The following is an 18,642-nucleotide window of genomic DNA, read 5'->3' on the forward strand; positions in this document are numbered from 1 at the left end:
ATTTTTAATAATGACATAAATGTCTGATCTTAAGAGTTTGAAATTCTTCTACAGGGCTCATCATCAAAGAGTTGATTTTTAAATGAGAGTCAAATGCTCTGTGATTTAAGAAATTTTTGGTACAGTCTCGCAAGTAGTTCAACTTACGTAATAGGATACTTACTTTGAAGGTAACGCTTTTCAAACTACCATTCGCAATATTTTCCTGCAACTTGTTAGAAACAGGTTCGTTTCAGCAGTTGCCAGAGAACACAGATAACAGGCGACAGTGTGCTTGCGCAGCTACCATGACGAAGCCAGTATGTACGTACGTGTAAAACATTGAAACATCATACATTATGTCATAAAAGAAACAAGACATCAGAGGATACTCCAAAAGCATCGGAATTTTGTGAACCATATTAAAATGTGCACATTTAAAGTGCATACTTAAAGTGCACATTTTTATGTCCAGATTCCCAATGCAGCAGACCTCGACCTGATATTAAGCTTTTCAGTGAGGTTTTCGGTATGTAAATTTTCCTGGAGCACCAGTACTGTATTATAACATGTTTGGTTCTTCATTATGGCGTGATGCCATACGTTCTAGAAGATGAAAACGTGCACCTTAAATGCAGCGGACTAGCCAGTACTGTGGAATTAACCATTTCGTTTCAAATTCTTTGACTGCCTCTATGGAAAGGGCTAATAAAAGTCAAATTACTTTAGCAAACAGACAAAAATAACTTCATTGTACTGCAAGGCGATTAATGCTTGACTGTCAGAGAGGTGGAAATAAAATAAAATCTGAAACTAATAACATATTTTAGCACTCCATAATTATGTGAACGTATTTTAATTCACTTGATAGCTCCCGGCCACAGATATCCTTTTTGTTTTCATTTGATGTGAGAGTAAACGAAGGGGAAACAGCAAAATCACTAAATGTAAACATGGTTCACCTGGAGACTACCCACTATGACTCATACTGCTCTACGCATCAGCCCCGGATCTACAATATTTGCTAACCAGATCAGTACTAAAAAAATCGAATTTTCGAAAATATGTTCATCTTATAGCTTGCAAATCTTTCTGAAAAGTCTGAAACATAAAACATGTGTGTTCAAGTTAAGTGTGCCAAAGTGCAGTGCCACGCCTCTTCATACAGCATTCTTCTATCACACGTCACTGTATTTCGCTCCCTGGAATCAAAACATGTATATTTTGCAATGGATGCCATCAAACTATATCCAGGACAGTGGAAATTGAAATGTCTGTGGTGCGTCTACTGCTCCCAGTCGACCGGTTTGACAGCCTTCCCCTCTTTTTTTAAAAAAACAAGAAAAAATCACAATTAATAGCGGATGGGATTATTTGTAATTGGGAGAGCAAGAACTCTTCAGAAAATTTGCCCTCTTTATTGCCTATTAGCTAATAACTTGCTATTTTGTGTGACAAAATTATACATAAAACCAATGAAGACAAGGGACAAGCGAGAAAGTATACATTTGTTCAGTCCTTAGCTCTTAGCATTTTTTTCTCTCTAATCTTACTACAGCTTTACATGGTGGGCTTTCCTTTCTACGAAAGAATCTGTTACCTCATCAACGTCCCTCAAACGTTTTGCTACATGAAAAATCGAAATGTCGTTATCTAAAACTGAAAATGCTGTTAACACAAATCATACCCAAGTCTGGTGTGGTTTCTTGAACTGATTATGTCTATTTTGTCACTGTCTGCTAGATAAAACGAAATAGGCCTTTCTAATATTGCAGCAATTTTGTAACACACAACGAGACTGTTTTGGCAAGAATGGTCACTTTTATAACACAACAGAATATAATTCACAAAGTACCAATATCAAATGCCTATAAGGCCTACTACAAGCAAAAAGTAATAGGAAATAGTTTCACATTTCATTCATACGCACCAGTTTCTCATGCATGAAATCGAATAGTAGTATTACGAATTTTTTATATAAATTTGGAAACGTCTTTTTCTTCCATAATGTGTGTTATGTCCCTGTTTCTTCTCCTTCCTCGTACTAACAATCTTATCAATTCCGTAGCTATTCCTGCCATTGTCAAAATTTGTTCGCCTATTAACTTCACTAACTCTACCAGAATCACTGGTTTAGTTATCTCGCGATTATTCTCCGGTTAGGTGTTGTTACATGTTCGTACAACACGTTTTCGACGGTACTTCCAGAGTAGAACTTAAGCGGATGCTAGCTGGGGATTGTAAAACTGGTCCTTACTAGTGTAGTGATTTGGACTAAAATTTTCTGTCAAAATTTCATTTTACTGGATACACCAAGATAGTACGTAATCTTTCCCACTTGTTATTCCTGTCAGTCATTTATTTCCATTCCGGTAGTCTGAATTTATGGATTTCGCTAATAATTAGAACAACTATGATCATTCGGAAACCCAATCAACCACATAATCAGACAGCGATTGGCATTCATCCGTTTGGCTTCACTCTGCTCAGCTCGTATAACCCTGTCCCCTTTTGTCTGTGGAAAATTTCTCTCTTTAGATGTGATGAGGATTCTCCTGACAGAGACATCACGTACACTATATACTCATTCAAACATCAACTTAAGATTCATTCAGAAATCAATTAAAATGTGTTCAATAACCGACAGGGATGCGTTTCAAAATCATATGAATAATTGATAGACTAACGTGTGCTGGATGCTAGGAGCTTTGTGAAACAAGTCTTCTTTTCTCAAGAATATGAATTTGGCCCCTCCTTTTCCCGGTAACATCTAGATGCTTGCTGGGACTGCTTCCACAGCCAACAGCCACACGGCTGTAGCCCAAAGCGGGAGAATCTACTACTCAAACGCGACTAAACTGCGCATGCACATGAGCCTGCTCGTAACTGCTAAACCCAATGTAATGTAAACAGTTGTGACTTCACGCTCTTCGGAGGCAATTTGTTGTTATGAAGCATTGCATTGTCTTCCTAAAGCCTTTGACATATTTTGCTGTTGGCAGATGCTTGCATGAGCACTGTGTGTCGTTGTTGTATACGGCGCATTTCCTCTGCAAATAAAGTTATTTTCATTTTTCTCTTGTTTATGTTTCATTGTTGAAGTATTATTCTGCAGTAGCGTCATACAGTAAGCTCCTTAGAGTATCGGTTCATACCAGTCGAAATTACAAAAATTTAACAGAAAACTAAAACGATGAAAAATTCCTATAATTATAAAAAATTCTCGGGTTTTTCTCGGTTTTCTCCCGGATGAAAAAATTCCCAGGTTTTTCCCAGATCTCCCAGTTGTGCCGGCTCATATACAAACATTCAGGATTTACGGAAGAAATCAAGACTAAACACATATGGGTAGCCCAAACACAAGCTGAATGAATCAGGTGGAAATGTTGAGACAATGATGTCCAAGAGTGACTCAATGGATGCTATAAGGCTTTCTGGGATGAACTGCAAAATAAGATGCTGCAGCAATACAAAGCATAGGAAGAGAAGGAAGACTGAGGAGGGGGAGGGGGACAAAATTTTGTTGTTTTGTTTTAGGGTGCAAACAACAACAGGGGTCATACACGTCCAAGTCAAAACTATAGAACAGGAACAGAGAGAGGAATTAAATGGCTATACATCAGTTCCAATGGACAAAATAGGAGATAGTTAAAAACAGGCATGCAGAAAAAGGGCTGAAAAAGCACCATACAGAAATGGAGGTCCAAAACTAAAAATTAATTAGCCTTCGCCATATTGCTTCAGCAGATAAAAAGTAAAACGCAGTCGACAGCCTATGTATCATTCGCTAAAACAGCTAATAAATCAGACGGCAATCCCAAGTTGGAACGTAAATTGTTAAAAAAAGGGGCATTCCGAGCATTCAGTAGGAAGTGGTGCACAGTTAAAATTTGGGTGCAATGCGTACAAAGAGGTGGGGTAGCGCCACTTAGCAAATGATGATGGCTAAAAAGGCAGTGCCCAATATGCAGCCAAGTCAAATTAATCTTCTGTCGGCGGGAGGGCCAAGAGAAGATTGTCCAAGGCACTGGGAGAGGCTTAATAACCCAAAGCTTATTCCCGTGAAGGGAGGACCATTGGCGATGCCAAAGGGACACCACCGCCTGACAGACGCCAATGCAGAAATCATCAGAGTTCTCGCAGGCTGAGGTACGAGGACTGCAGCCTTGGCAGCAGCATCAGCAGTCTCGTTTCCTTGCAGATCGACATGAGCAGGGGACCCACAGAAACATGACACTGGCTCCACAAAGAGTGAGCAAGTGACGGTTTTCATGGACCTGCACTAAGGGATAAGCAGCGTACAGCGCACGTACACTTTGGAGGGCACTGAGTGATTCTGAGCAGAGGACACAATTGGATATGCTGTGTTGCTGGACGTACTCTGGGCCTAATACAAGGCAAAGAACTCGGCTGTAAATACTGATGAGTGTGCCGAAAGCCAATATCTAAAGACACAAGTGCCAATGATGAAGGTATAACTGACCCCATGGTCAGCCTGAAAGCCAACATTGTAGACAAAGGTACCATCGCGAAGTTCCACGCAAAGGTCGTGAAACTGGAGACAATACACCGAGGCTGGAGTAGTGTCCTTAGGAAGTGAATTAAGACCAAGGTTAACATGGGTCGCTTCACGAAGCCAAGGTGGTGAAGGGTTGACACCCACTGGGAAAGTTGCAGGTAGTGTGAAGTTAAGCCGCGGTAGTAAGTGGTGAAAGTGGAGGTAACAGAGAAGAGGGATGAGCACCATACTGACAAAGGAATCATCAAACAAGGAGGCGTAGGATGGGTGGCCACGCATGGCAAACAAACGGCATGCAAACCTGCTGAGGAGAAAGTCACTGCAGTAGAACAGTGGTAGCTCAGCAGCTTCAGCATATAGACTCTCAACCGGGCTGGTGTAAAAGGTGCCCGTGGCCAAACGGATGCTATGATGGGGTACAGTGTTGAGACGGCGTAAGAGGGATGGGCGTGCAAGTGCATAAACAAAGCAACCATAGTAGAGTTTCGAATGGATAAGGAACCAGTACAAACAGAGGAGAGTGGTTCCCCAGGAAGTATCAGTGAGGACAAATAGGAGATTGAGGGACTGCGTACAGCAAGGTGACAGGTAAGACACATGGGAGGACCAAGAGAGCTTCCTATCGAGCATGAGCCCCAGGAAAGTCGTAGTTTCAACAATTGTCAACGAAAATAGAGCTGGAGATGCCCAATGGGAGACAGGCCATTATAGGGTTAATGGCGATCGTAGGATGGAACCCTGAGGTACACCATTTTCCTGGATAAAGGTGTCTGTTAAGGCAGAACACACACACACACACACACACACACACACACACACACACACACACACACACACTGAAAACTTGGTCTTGTAAAGCTGCCTGAAGAAAACAGGGCAGGTGCTCTCGGAAGCCTCATGTGTAAAGAGTACAGAGGATACAAGTTCTCCAGCAGGTGTCGTAGGCCACAGTCTGTGATTTCCGTATAAAATAATTCGTGACTTGGGTGGACAAAGTATCGGAACGGTCAACTGCAGAACACCGCACTTATAAATCCACACAGTGCATTTGTTAATAAATCTTGAGACTCAACCCACCACACAGCTGGGCATTAATCTTATGTTCCATCCCCTAGCAAACACAGCTGGTAAGAGAGATGGAGCAGTAGCTAGACTGGTTGGTTTAGAAGAGGGGGAATGGGACCACACTACGAGGTCATCAGTCCCTTGTTCCCAATAAAACAATGTCACAAGTGTGAGAATAAAACAGACGAGACATACAACACAAAACGAAAATAAAGGAAAGACCACAAGTACGAAGGAAAGGCAAAAAACACTAAAATGAACAAAAGAGGACAACAAAACAAGAGAGAAGAAAAAAAAAACTGTTAGAAGAGAGCAAAACAAAGCAGCAGATTACAGTGGCTAGCCGACCATGAAAATAAAGAGGAAAAGCCAGCCACCAGTGCTAGGGTGGAGGACACAGAGGGATCAAATGATAAAACCCACCCTCATGGATGAAATGTAAAACCAAATCAGCCAATGAAGAGTTGTCTGCTAAAATCAATGATTACAAGTCTGGCAACCTGAGATGAAGTCGCAGGGCAGCCAAAGAAGGACAGAGCAGAAGAATATGGGCCACTGTCAACGAGGCTCCGCACCAACACTGTGGTGGGTCTTCACGGCGTAGGAGGTAGCCGTGGGTTGCCCAGGCATGGCCAATGTGGAGCCGGCAGAGAACTATTGAGTCCCTCCAAGAGGCCCTCATTGAGGACTTCCATACTTTGTTGTGCATACTGAGATTTGCCATTCCATCTCCCAAAGCTGAAAAGGAGAGCTTCTGTAAAGTTTGGAAGGTAGGAGACGAGGTACTGGCAGAAGTAAAGCTGTGAGTACCGGGCGTGAGTCGTGCTTCGGTAGCTCAGATGGTAGAGCACTTGCCCGCGAAAGGCAAAGGTCCCGAGTTCGAATCTTGGTCGGGCACACAGTTTTAATCTGCCAGGAAGGACTCTAGTTTGGAGAAAAGGGACCGCATGTGAACCGCAATCGTTAGCCCTGACCTGGACTGGGGAGATGGACTGCCGTGGGCGGTGAAAGGAGAAGGTAATTCAGATGCTCAGGAGAACTACGAATGTGTGCAACGTAACTGGAAACTGCAATTCAGGGATCCCAGCCTCCACCAGTACACTGGTCACCGGACTCGCACTAAAAGCTGCTGTCGCTAGTCAAACCCCACAGTGGTGCACAGGGTCGAGTAAATGCAATGCTGAGGGCACTGCCGAACCATAAACTACACTCCCATAGTCAATTCGGGATTGGACAAGGGCTCTATAGATCTGAAATATGCTGCCAGCACTTCTGCTTAAGCTGACAAAGATTAGGAAGCCAAGTCAATCGAGCGTTGAAAACCAGTCCTAAGAATCGTTATGTCTCCACGACAGTTAGTGGATTGTCATGAAGGTAAAGTTCTGGGTCCGGATGAACGGTACAACACTGACAGAAGTGCATGACACACGACTTTGAGGCTGTAAACTGGAAGCCATGGGCTTCAGCCCATGACTGCGCCTTGTGGATGCCTCCCTGTAGGTGACGCTCAGCAACACCAGTACTGGAGCAGCAATATGAAATGCAGAAGTCATCTGCATACAGAGAAGGTGAGACGGAGGGCCAGAGAGCTGCTGCTAGACCGTTAATGGCTACTAAAAATTGAGACATTCAGTAAAGAGCCCTGTGGCACTCCATTCTCCTGGATATGGATGCAACTATGGGAGGCACCATCTTGGACACAGAAAGTATGGAGCGACAGGAAGTTTTGGATAAAAATCGGGAGCGTGCCCTAGAGGCCCCACTCATTGTCAGACTGCAAAAGACGGTCCCTGTGAAATACGATACCCTGGACTATATTTAAGCTCTTATGGGGCGTGATGGTTACAGAAATATCCCCCAGCTTGTTGCAAGCAAGTAACGCCTGTGACTGGGCAGAGAATGCTGTTTTCATCAAGACTGACCCAGATCTCATTTTGGACCTCCCCAAACTTGTCCTCTAAATGCTCAACAAAAAACTAGGGTTCATTGTCATGAAAGATTCCCCATCAGTTCTCGAACATACAAGGTACTGGGGCGAATAAGATCTGCTGCCACCCCTAGACTGACGTTCCTACCATGTTGTGGCCAGGAAGGGGAACGATTTCGGGTCATACTTCTGTGCACTGAATTGAGCCTGTGAACGCTTAGAGACGGTGGTGTTTCAACACCAGCAAGAGATGATGTACTATGCTTCCATCGCATATCATCCACCCTAATGCCACCCACTCCGACCAGGAATCCTCCCCACAAGCGCCACCCAGCTGCAGCAAAGGCCAACTGACAGGATGGCAATTGCCGGGAGTCCCGTTGCCCCAGGAAGATGGGCATCTACCCCTTGGCATATGTGGGGATTTAATGGGACAGCATCAGCAGAGCGATCCCTGTGTGGTCAGGGGGCTACAACCAACGATGTATATGGTGGCCCCACCACAACGGCCTGGCTACCATGCTGGATTTCAGGTGCAAAGAATTCCATGGGCATTCTCGACACAGAAAGCGATATTGCATGGTGGAAAATGCTCCCAGGAAGGTGTCCTCGCCCAAGAGATGGAGAATGAGCGGGATTGAAATGTGACGACAAAAAAGTGGGCTAAAGGATCTCACTGCACCATGAAAGGCGCCCTTCCCCAATTGCCTTTCTCTTTGGGAAAATTTTGAAGAATGGAGGTCAAAGCGTACAGGGGACCATCACATAAAGGCCGAAAGGTATGAGACTCCTTTTAGTTGCCTCTTACGACAGGCAGGAATACCTCGGGCCTATTCTAGCCCCCGGACTCACAGTGGGTAGGTAGCTAGAAAGAAGGTTTTTATTCTTAGCGGGCTTAGGTATGGGTATGACTGTGGCTTCATGCCAGCGACCAGGAAATGTGCCCTCTGCCCAGATGCAGTTTTATGTGTTAAGCAGAAAGTGCTTGCCCGCAAGAGAAAGGTGCTGCAACATCTGAATGTGGATGGCAACTGGGATTGGGACGGAGGATCGGGGTGAACTCAGGGCATGATCTAGTTCCCTTATAGTAAAGGCGCCATTGTAGCACTCACGATTTGGAGAAAAGAAGGGTATCGCTCAAGTCTCCTCCGCTTGTTTCTGAGAGAGGAACGCAGGCTGACAGTGGGAAGAGCTCGAAACTTCCGCAAAATGGCAGCCCAAGGTGTTGACGATAGCAACAGCGTCCACGATGACATCATCAGCGACTGTTAGGCTGGAAATTGGGGAATGGATATTGGTTCCAGAGAGCCTTCAGAGGTTGGCCCACAGAACAGAGGAAGGTGTGGAACTGTTAAAAGAACTTTTGAAAAATTCAGCAAGCTCTTTAGCTATCCCGAAGAACGCGACTACACTTTGCCCGCATCTGCTTATAATCAATGCAGTTTGCCAGTGTAGGATGGCGGTTAAAAAATGTGGAGAGCACATTTATGTGCACAAATTGCGTCGCAGCATGCCTCAGTCCACCAAGAGACTGGGACACGACGTGGTAGAGAGGAAGTGCAGAGGATGGACCATTCTGTAGCAGTAAGGATAACATTTGTGAGATATTCGGCCTGGTCATCACAACTGGGGAAATGTTCTTCCGTCACCAGGGAGGAGTAAAGCTGCCAGTCAGCCCTAGAAAGCTGCAATTTGGGCGTGTACATGGATGGGATAGGGTCAGCAAACAGATTGCACATGGGAAATGGTCACTCGAGTAGGTGTCAGAGAGAATGGACCACTCAAGACGATAGGCAAGCTGGGCAGTGGAGAAGGCTACGGCCAAATGGGAATAGGTGTGCAAGGAGTTGGAAAGGAAAGTGGGGGCTCCAGTGTTAAGGTAGAAGAGGTTAAGTTGGTTAAGGTCAGCCAAGAGGGCACCTCTATGACAGGTCCTGGGAAAACCCCAAAGGGGATGATGTGCATTAAAGTCACTCAGTAACAAAAATGGGGCTGGTAGCTGCCCAGTAAGTAGAAGGAAGTCTGCCCTGGTGACAGTGAATGATGGAGGGACATATACAGTATAGAGGGGAAAAAAGCCAGGTGGGGAAGGGAAAGGTGAATTGCCACAGCTTAAAGATTGGTAGTCAGCTAGATGGGTTGACTATGAATGTCATCCCGTATGAAAAGCATGACACCACCATGAGAGGGAATGACGACATCAGGGGGAAGGTCAAAACGAATCGCTAAGAAATGTGAAAGCTCAAAGCGGTTGTGAGGGCAAAATTTCGTTTCCTGAAGACTGAGTACAAGGGACCGCTGCGATGCTAAAAGCAGCTGTAAATCCTCTTTGTGGGACCAAAGGCCGCAAACGTTCCAATGGAGGAGAGTCATGATGAAAAGGCATGGGAGTGTTACCTCGGCGGCTGCTGAGTGCCAGCTGGCGAAGAGGCGCTACTACAGGCACAGAAGCAGAAGGATCATGCTCCATGGGGTCCACAGAAGCATCAGCTTGCTTGTGTGGTCCAATGCCAAAAAACCGTTGTTGGTGCGCACCGACGACGTGGAAGCTGGCCGGACTAATGTATCATGTGCCGACACCATCGAAGATGATCTTTGAAGTGACAAAGGAGAAGACTGTTTGCCTTTGGAGAGTTTCTTTCAGCCATTACAGTTAGATGAAGACTCAGGTGGTGTTTGGCTGGAAGGACGGAAGAAGTTTTCACAGGAGTACTCCTTCTGTCCTTTCCGGGCAACCGGTTGTGTAGCTGGTGATTTCGCCCCTTGAGACAAGAGATTGACGACTTGTTGCACAGCAGGACGGGGGGATGATGATGATACCTTGACATTGGGCGATTTCATCATGTCAGAGCTGAATTGGAGGTCGCATGTCTGTGTGGCCATGTCATTCATGGAGCAAAGTGTAACAAAAACAGACCTATAGGTACCACACAGAAGAACACAAGTTTTCAACTAGCCAGTAACTTGTGAGAAAGTGGATAAAGCACCTTTTCCTTTACCTGGATCTCTTTAACAGCCCACTCATCAAGATAGACTGGATACTCCTGAGAGGAGGTGGCATGGCTGCCATTGTAGTTTATACTGCGGGGAGGAGGTGGACAATCATCCTCGAGCACATCCCTACCACACACACACACACACACACACACACACACACACACACACATGATGCACTGAAGGGTGAATGAAAAATACTAACACCAGCACTTATTTTAGGGTAGTAACTTACTTCGAGGTGATAATTAAAACTTTAAGATTACCCGTCATACCAGTGAAAATTATTTAACAAAGCACAAACTTTAGATAACCACTAGCTGCGTAGTGTTACCAAACCATATGAAGTTTTGAATATAGGAGTCACTATGAGCCAGCTGCAAATGAATCAGGGAATTCTTAAATGGGAAAAAAAGAAAAAAAATTAGTGAAAACAGATTAAAATGAATTTGAAAGAAGAAGCAATACAAGGCTACCACGAGTGAGAAATGTATTTATGCAACCGCATGAAAGTGAGTGTAGAGAGTATGCTTTCCAAGTATTTAAGAACACTGTAATAAATTATCAAAATTATGTTCATGGTTAGATATGTGCATAGAGTTACAGGACTGTGGTCAATCACTCTTTTGTGCACAGTACTATTTACAATTATTACCAACTAATCAATTAAGTTTCTGCCACTGGCTTCACTCGCTCAAGCCTGGCCCAGTTTTTCTTCTCCCTCAACACATAGCAACAGCAGAATAAAGTGGTACAACTCTGGGAGCATCACAAACTCAATTGCTGATTTTTCATCTGAGCTGACTGAAGGAATGAAGTACTGTAGTTGCCCACTAGACGACCCAGAAATGGAGTATGTTGAAACAATTTTAGGCACTTCAACACCAGTTTGGGTCTCCATTATTAAAGAATCCATGGAAGTACACATGGCAGAAAAACTGAATAACGATAACAGCAGCTAACAGCTGGATAATGCACGGAATCTCAATCTCCACTATTTCCTCAAATCGAAAATGACAGTGCACCAATAGTTGTGGTTATTGGCAATACCAAGAGTAGCAGAGTTCCACACTTCCAGCAGGGTGCTGCAGCCGCCAGGTAGTGTAGCCTATTAGTCAACTTTATTTTGACACTTGGGCCGACCATTCACAGTGCAATACATATTGAAGAGGAGAGGATGTCTTCGCCAGTCTTCTACTCCCCATAACCTAAGGGGCAGGAATCTTACCTTTTCGGGTCAACACTGTTGCTGACCTAAAAAATCAATAGTGTAGTAGATTAGTAGGAGTTTTAGTATCATTGTTGGAGCTCTTAATTCATTTGTTGCGCCATGTTTCTCGTGTTCTCTGCAAATAAATTTTTTTAGCATTAGTTAATCTACTGTAGAAATTTATAGGTCTACCAGTGCTGAGTACTTGTCCAGTTTTTAAGCTTTGTGGATGTTAAAACTCCAAGGTGTGTGATACACTAAGCTGTTTCTTATATCATATACATCTTTATTCTGTTTTCTGTGCCACTCATTACAATTATGAAGAGAAATCCTGAGAAACAGGTCCCTGATGCATGGTATTTTGAATTTCAAATGAATCTGATGTCTCATATCCTCCTCCTAATGACCCTTGAGCAGAACTGTATACCTTTATTTCTTTCCTTATTCTGAACTTAATTTCTCCATAGTGGTTAAAAAAATTCTGTATCTGCTACACTAATTTTCTCCACACACTTTTGCATGACCAGGTAGAGAGCAGCCAGTATCTGGCAAGAAAAGCAATACAGTAAAAGCCACCATGAATCCAGATAGCAGCAGACTGTTACCAGACACTATACATATTACAAATTACCCTGGCCACATTTTTCTGTCTGTATGTGAAGGCTTCTCGGGAACTACTGTAGTGATTTTGATACATTGTACAGGGGTTAGGTTAGTGTTTTTTAACGTCCTGTCGACAACGAGGTCATTAGAGACGGAGCGCAAGCTCGGGTTAGGGCAGGATGGGGAAGGAAATCGGCCGCGCCCTTTCAAAGGAACCATCCCAGCATATGCCTGAAACGATTTAGGGAAATCACGGAAAACCTAAATCAGGATGGCTGGAGACTGGATTGAATCGTCGTCCTCCCGAATGCGAGTCCAGTGTGCTAACCACTGCGCCACCTCACTCGGTGATACATTGTACACTAATAGATAAAACAGAGGTGGTTTATGTAAATCACTACATACTATAAACAAGTCGTCCAGCCATAGATATTTAATGCGAAGCTAGAGCAGGTCATTAGTATTTTATAATCAAAGCAAATTTCAAAATGTGTCTCAAACAAGTTAGTAACACAATCATACAGAAACCAGAAAGCTTTCTTGGAGTAATTTGAATGGAAGCTACTAGACTAACACGTACCTGGTAAAGCTGCAATAACTGACATTTCAAGATCTGTACTGCTGTCTTGCACCTTTCTTTGCTTTTCTACGAAATCATTTAACTCCATGTTTTGTTCGACCAACTCTTTGATTCTTTCTTCTGCCATTCGTAAATCCTCCTCCATTTTGTGAAGTGTGCTTTCATATTCGTCAACTTTCTTTTTAAAATTTGTTGAACACTGTTCTGCATGTTTTGCCTGGAAAAAATAGGTTCAGAAGAATTTCTTCTTTTGAGCAAGGAGCAACTATGGTAATTCAGTGAAATAAATAATAAAAGAATAACATTACGACAAGGACACACAATGGCAGCAGCAACAGAGCTACAAGAAACAATTTTTTTCTAGTCCAAAGCCAACCTTACATGAGAAGGCAGGCAAATCAACATTAATAACTTGTTAATGCAATGTAAACCACGTGCTATAAAATTAACTTGAGAAAAGATTGAACAACAACAAATGGATTTCAGGTAATTCAGTTTTTGTACAAACCATAATTCACTAATAATACAGTTTTTATTGACATCATGTATCTTATCATATTTGCTGAGAGTATGTAAAAATAGTTTTTGTTCACACTATGTTGACATCAAATTATAAGTCATCATTCAGTTTTGCAATGCCAAATGACAATGCAAACACCAGCTCTCAAACGTTCCACAAGCAAAGGCTGTAAACTTTACTGTTCACAGACCTTTTAGATACCTACCTTTTATATACCTACACTAAAATCTCACTAATCTGGCCTCTAGTCACTCAATGAGAATTGACATTTACAACTATGAATTATCGTGTACAACGATGTAATTAATTACAATGTTTGAACGATGCTACACATATTTGAAATTTTGGCTTTTTTACATGTCGAAGTCATCTAAAGGTCATTTCTAAAAGGAACGCATTACAACAGACCTTAAGCAAAAACTTTAAATTTATATAAATTAAACTGAGGTTCTTCACAGAAAGCCATCGTTGCTGAGTACAATGTTGAACAAGCAACTATTTATGATATCAAAAAGAAATAAGTTGTCATTAGATGGTATTCAACCCAAATGGAAAACAAAAGGTTATGTCAAAGAGTCAGAATGGAGAACTGGACATAGTTCTTTTTAGACAGGTCATAAAACAATGCTACACCGGAATTCCCACCTGTAGTCCAATAAGAAAGGAAAGAGCAGTTGTATTTGACAAACAATTTAGCACCCGTAACTTCTTTGCAGCACGTGAGGGTTGGTCATCAAACTAAAAAAAGGACATAAGATACAGTAGGCGACAGTCACCAGGTAACGCCACTCATCTAATGAAAAATATGCAGATGAGTTTGGACAGAAGAAGATAATAGACTAAGAAGATTTAACTGTCGATGCCCTGTGCAATGTCGATGAAACTGACCTGTTTAACAATATGTTTTCTTCGAAAACATTAGCTCACAAAAACTGAGAAACAAGCTTGTGGTCGTAGTGGGAGGGTGGGGTGACAACACATAACACTAATAGCATGTTTTAATGTAAATGGAAATCAAACTACTGCTCATGGTGATCGAGAAATAAAAAAATCCACATTTTTTCAACACAGTGTCAGAAATACACTAACTGTGCAATACTGTATTCAGAAGAAAGAATGAATGAACAGAAAAACATTTGCTCAGTGGTTCCACAGAACAGATGTACCAGCCATGAGAAAAGAGCTGAAAAATAAAGCTTTCACTGAAAGCTACACTTTAACTGATAATGCTTCCAGTCATCCTTCTGATGTGACTGAAATCAGATGGTATTACAAGCACTCTTTCTTTCATCCAATGCGACAGCTCTGGAACAGCCTATAGACTAGAGAACTTCGGAATCAATCATTATCAACATTAGCTTTTTGTCTCCTTTCTGAACTAATGTGGAAAATGACTACTTAGGTTATGCTGCAGCTGTTGAAAGCAACATACTTAGTGAGTTTTTCAAATAGCAGAAACACGAGAAGGGCCGGAGAAGACTGTGGCATCCACTGATGCAGAACTGGAGCCAGTACAGAGAAACAGCAGTGGGCCAGTCAACTCAAAATTGTCACTTGTTGATACTCTGAATACCGACATGTTCCACAGGCTACTGGGAAGAGGAAAAACTGATGTTGTGAAGTGACTGAATAAGGAAAACTGAGGTAGACCAAACTTTAACAGCTTAAAAAATACTCCAAAATGTGCGGTAAAGTAATCGTGAAGTTGATGAAGAGAATGTAGGAGGAGAGAGCATGAAGATTTATTACGCACATAGTGATGAAGCTGTGAACATCTTCCTAGACTAAATTATTCAACAAACCAATACAAGCAGTACCAATTGTATTGCTTGTAAAGCAGTGGCATGATAAGAAAAGATAGTGCCATTGCTTTTCATTGCGACAACTAAAAATTCAGGATGGATTTTGTAGCGAGTGATACTACTGTATATGTACACACTCAAGAACTAAGTCTGCTATGAAAATGAATGTATCTGAGCTTTACAGAGTATAGTCCTGAACATGTTAAACTAAATTTCAGACACACACAATAACTCTGCAACCATATGTGCAAGGAATAGCTGGATTAGTGAGAGTCTAGTGCCAGTACTTTCAAACTGGACCTGCCTTTTTTTATGTGGTAGTAAATCTGAAACCATTTCCCCACTGTCCCATAGTTTTGACGATTCTTCTTCAGAGATAATACAACATCAGTCTGCTCCTAAAATTCACCTATTGGTCTCCCACACTTTATGGAATGGTTTACTGAGTTCGAACCTCACTATAAATTTATTTAACTGCCTTCACACATTTATCGTGTCTTTGTCTTTGCACTAATGAAGTCTCCAAAGCTCTCTTCGCCTATTCACTAGAATTTTAAACACTTCAGTAATCCCTGCTGTCTCTGATTGTGGAACAAGCTGCATTTCCAGGTGATCTAAGCCTTTAGGGAAGAATATGTCGGAAGTATGGTTGGTTGAATCTAAGTCCAAGGACTGTACTATGGAAACAATGTTCACATAGTTTCAGTATTTAATTCAGGGTTCAATAAAGAACTGTAATAAAGTAGTCATTAAAAGACAGACAACAGAATGAAATAACTGGTTGTAGCTCCATTATAAGTTGTATTGAGAAGAATCTTTTTGTATTTCTTGATGGTGACTCGTTTCGGACACCTGTGTCTATTTTCAAACCATCCTAATAAGAAAATTACAGTTGACATTGTTTCTTTGTAGAATGGTCTGAAAACAGGCTCAGGGTCTGAAACTAGCCACCATCAAGAAATATACAAAAAGATACTTCTCAATGGATATGATGGAGCTACAACCATTTATTGTAATTATAAGAATGCTGCATACCTATTTTTCACCTGCAGCATGCTACAGGTTTGTAGGTAACAGGTTATTTGCAAAACACAACATGCAAGAGAAAGTATGGGTTATCCAAACACAGACGATTTTTTGACAAATTTGAAACCTCGTCAATACTCAGAATTCAGAATGTTTACTTTCTCTGCATGGGCAAGTCAATTGGCTGCACAGAAAAACACAAATTGGCTACACAGTTTCATAATAATATTATGGCTCTGAGTCTCAATTACAGTGAATTCATTAACAGAGTGCATCGTGACATCGTTAGCAATATGCATTTTAAAAGCAGCTGCTTTTAGTGAAATAATTACAAAACATACGGAAGAATGGGCATATATCACTCACACAACAGCATTTGCAATTTTTTCCTCCAATTTCAAATAAAAATTGGATTCCCCAATGTATTAACCGAAACCATGAGTGGTACTATAATAATGCTAAACATTCCAGTATTAGAAGATGCCATCACATCTTGCCTGTTGTTAAATATTAGTCATTTAATTCATTATCAAATACATGTTAATTCACTGTAATATTAAATAATGTTCGTGTGCTACTCTTCTTAATACATTGAGTGGTGCACTGTGTAACTGTAAACTTAATTAGAAAGAAACAGCATTAATTTAAAAAAGAAACAATCAACAAAAAAGAAACTGTATTAATTAAAAAAGAAACTGTATTAATTAAAAAAGAAACTGTATTAATTAAAAAAGAAACAGTATTAATTATAAAAGAAATAATATTATTTAATGTTAGGCCTAACCGCAAAATTCCCAGCTGTAAAATTTTTGAAGTAAACAACTTTTCTTTGTGGTTTCAGATGAGAACTTGTGAAAGAAACCGAGTGCAATAAAAACATAGAAACCTAGGAAAATCACAGCATGTAGTAACAATGTATATATACAAAACTTTGTTTTCAAAATTTGTAAATAATCTTGTAACTGAAATTTATGTATGCACACGTAATAAAGAGCATTTTTCCAGGTTAATAGAAAGAAAATGAAAGGTGGCTGATGATGCAGAAACTTCAGCAAAACATGTCTGGGAAATAGAGAAACAATACAATTGTGTTTTGCTCAGGGCAGATCCCACCAAAAATAAATCTAAAAGAAATGGTGGTAGCATTTATACAGCATCATGGATCAGAGTCTGATACCCTCTAGAGTTCATGTACTGCATGTCCGACAATGACTAACTGCTAAATGAAAATAATGACATAAGGCCCCTGCTGGCATTTAACTATTTTATATTGATTTGCTGGCTCAGATTTAGAGGCAATCATCCACGCACCCACACAGAAGAACACAGGAGTTCCCCCTCATGGAGTGGGCATCCATATTCAGCGCGCAGAGGGCCTGCTGCACAGTGGAAAGACATGTGCTCTTAACACAAACACCGAAAACACATCATGGGTGGTGTGATGTATGGCGTCATGTCACACTGAAAGCGTAGCTTTGACCTCCTCTGAGAGGATATCCACCCTCAAGTGCCAAAATAAATGCGCCGGTATCGACACAATTGTCCTTACAGCCTTCCTGAACACGTTAAACAACATAATGCCCCTCTGTTCCAGACTGGCCAAGAGTTCATCATCAGTTTGAAGAAAACAGCCCCTATGCTCCAGAAGTTTTTTTGATCAAAATTGAACCCAATCAGATGTTACTGAGAGACTCCACTTCAGTAAACTTGTCTTTGATAGTTTGCTCAAAAAATAATGGTTGCATAGTGGTGAAAGTGTTCCAACAGTCATGGTGAAGACCATGTATTGGACGAGGGTTGTACCCGAAGCTGGCGAGCTTGGCCCTCCTCCCAAAATGTAGCCTGGGAAGGTAAAGCCACAGGTTCATAAGGAGCAGAATTGAAAGATCCATTCCCAACTGAAGGGGTGACCACAGAAGAATGACCAGATTTTTGAAGCTTAATGTGTTTAATGTGCAAAGCGACCACCCTGTGCTATCCACTCCGATCAGGGACTCTTCTCTGGAGTGTCACACAACCACAGCAAGGGCCTTATGGTTCATTGGATGGTTTGGGGGATTAAAGAGACCAGACTGCAATGGTCATCAGTCCCTTTACCAAAATTGCAAACACCCACACAGAATAAAAACAAATACTGGAGACAACAACAGACGACACATCACAAGAAAGGCAGACAGAGTCCAGACAAAAGGAATTAAAATCACACAGAGTGTGACAGTGGTTGGCCGACCATAGAGACAAAAGAGAAGCCAACCTCCGAGAGACACATTAAAAACTCAGTCTAAAATCATAGGCCAAATGCCAGAATCGACACAAAAAACATTAAATGATAAAAAACCCCTGCCCGAATAAAATCAAAACTAAGCCTGCCATGGCAGTGTCATCAGGTAAAAGGGCAGGGAGTGTATCAGACAGCG

General features: G+C 41.8%; 1 protein-coding gene across 2 annotated transcripts in view; it reads right to left on the reverse strand.

Moving 5' to 3' along the window:
- Positions 1 to 18,642, reverse strand: part of LOC126272312 (myosin-11) — a 256,577-nt gene that overhangs the window by 156,322 nt on the left and 81,613 nt on the right. For both annotated transcript variants that reach the window (XM_049975092.1, XM_049975093.1), the window contains exon 8: positions 12,878 to 13,094. In XM_049975092.1, the coding sequence (XP_049831049.1) occupies positions 12,878 to 13,094 (217 nt within the window). The remainder of the gene's footprint in view (positions 1 to 12,877; positions 13,095 to 18,642) is intronic.

This window comes from Schistocerca gregaria, chromosome 5 (genome assembly GCF_023897955.1).
Source record: "Schistocerca gregaria isolate iqSchGreg1 chromosome 5, iqSchGreg1.2, whole genome shotgun sequence".
Taxonomy (NCBI): domain Eukaryota; kingdom Metazoa; phylum Arthropoda; class Insecta; order Orthoptera; family Acrididae; genus Schistocerca; species Schistocerca gregaria.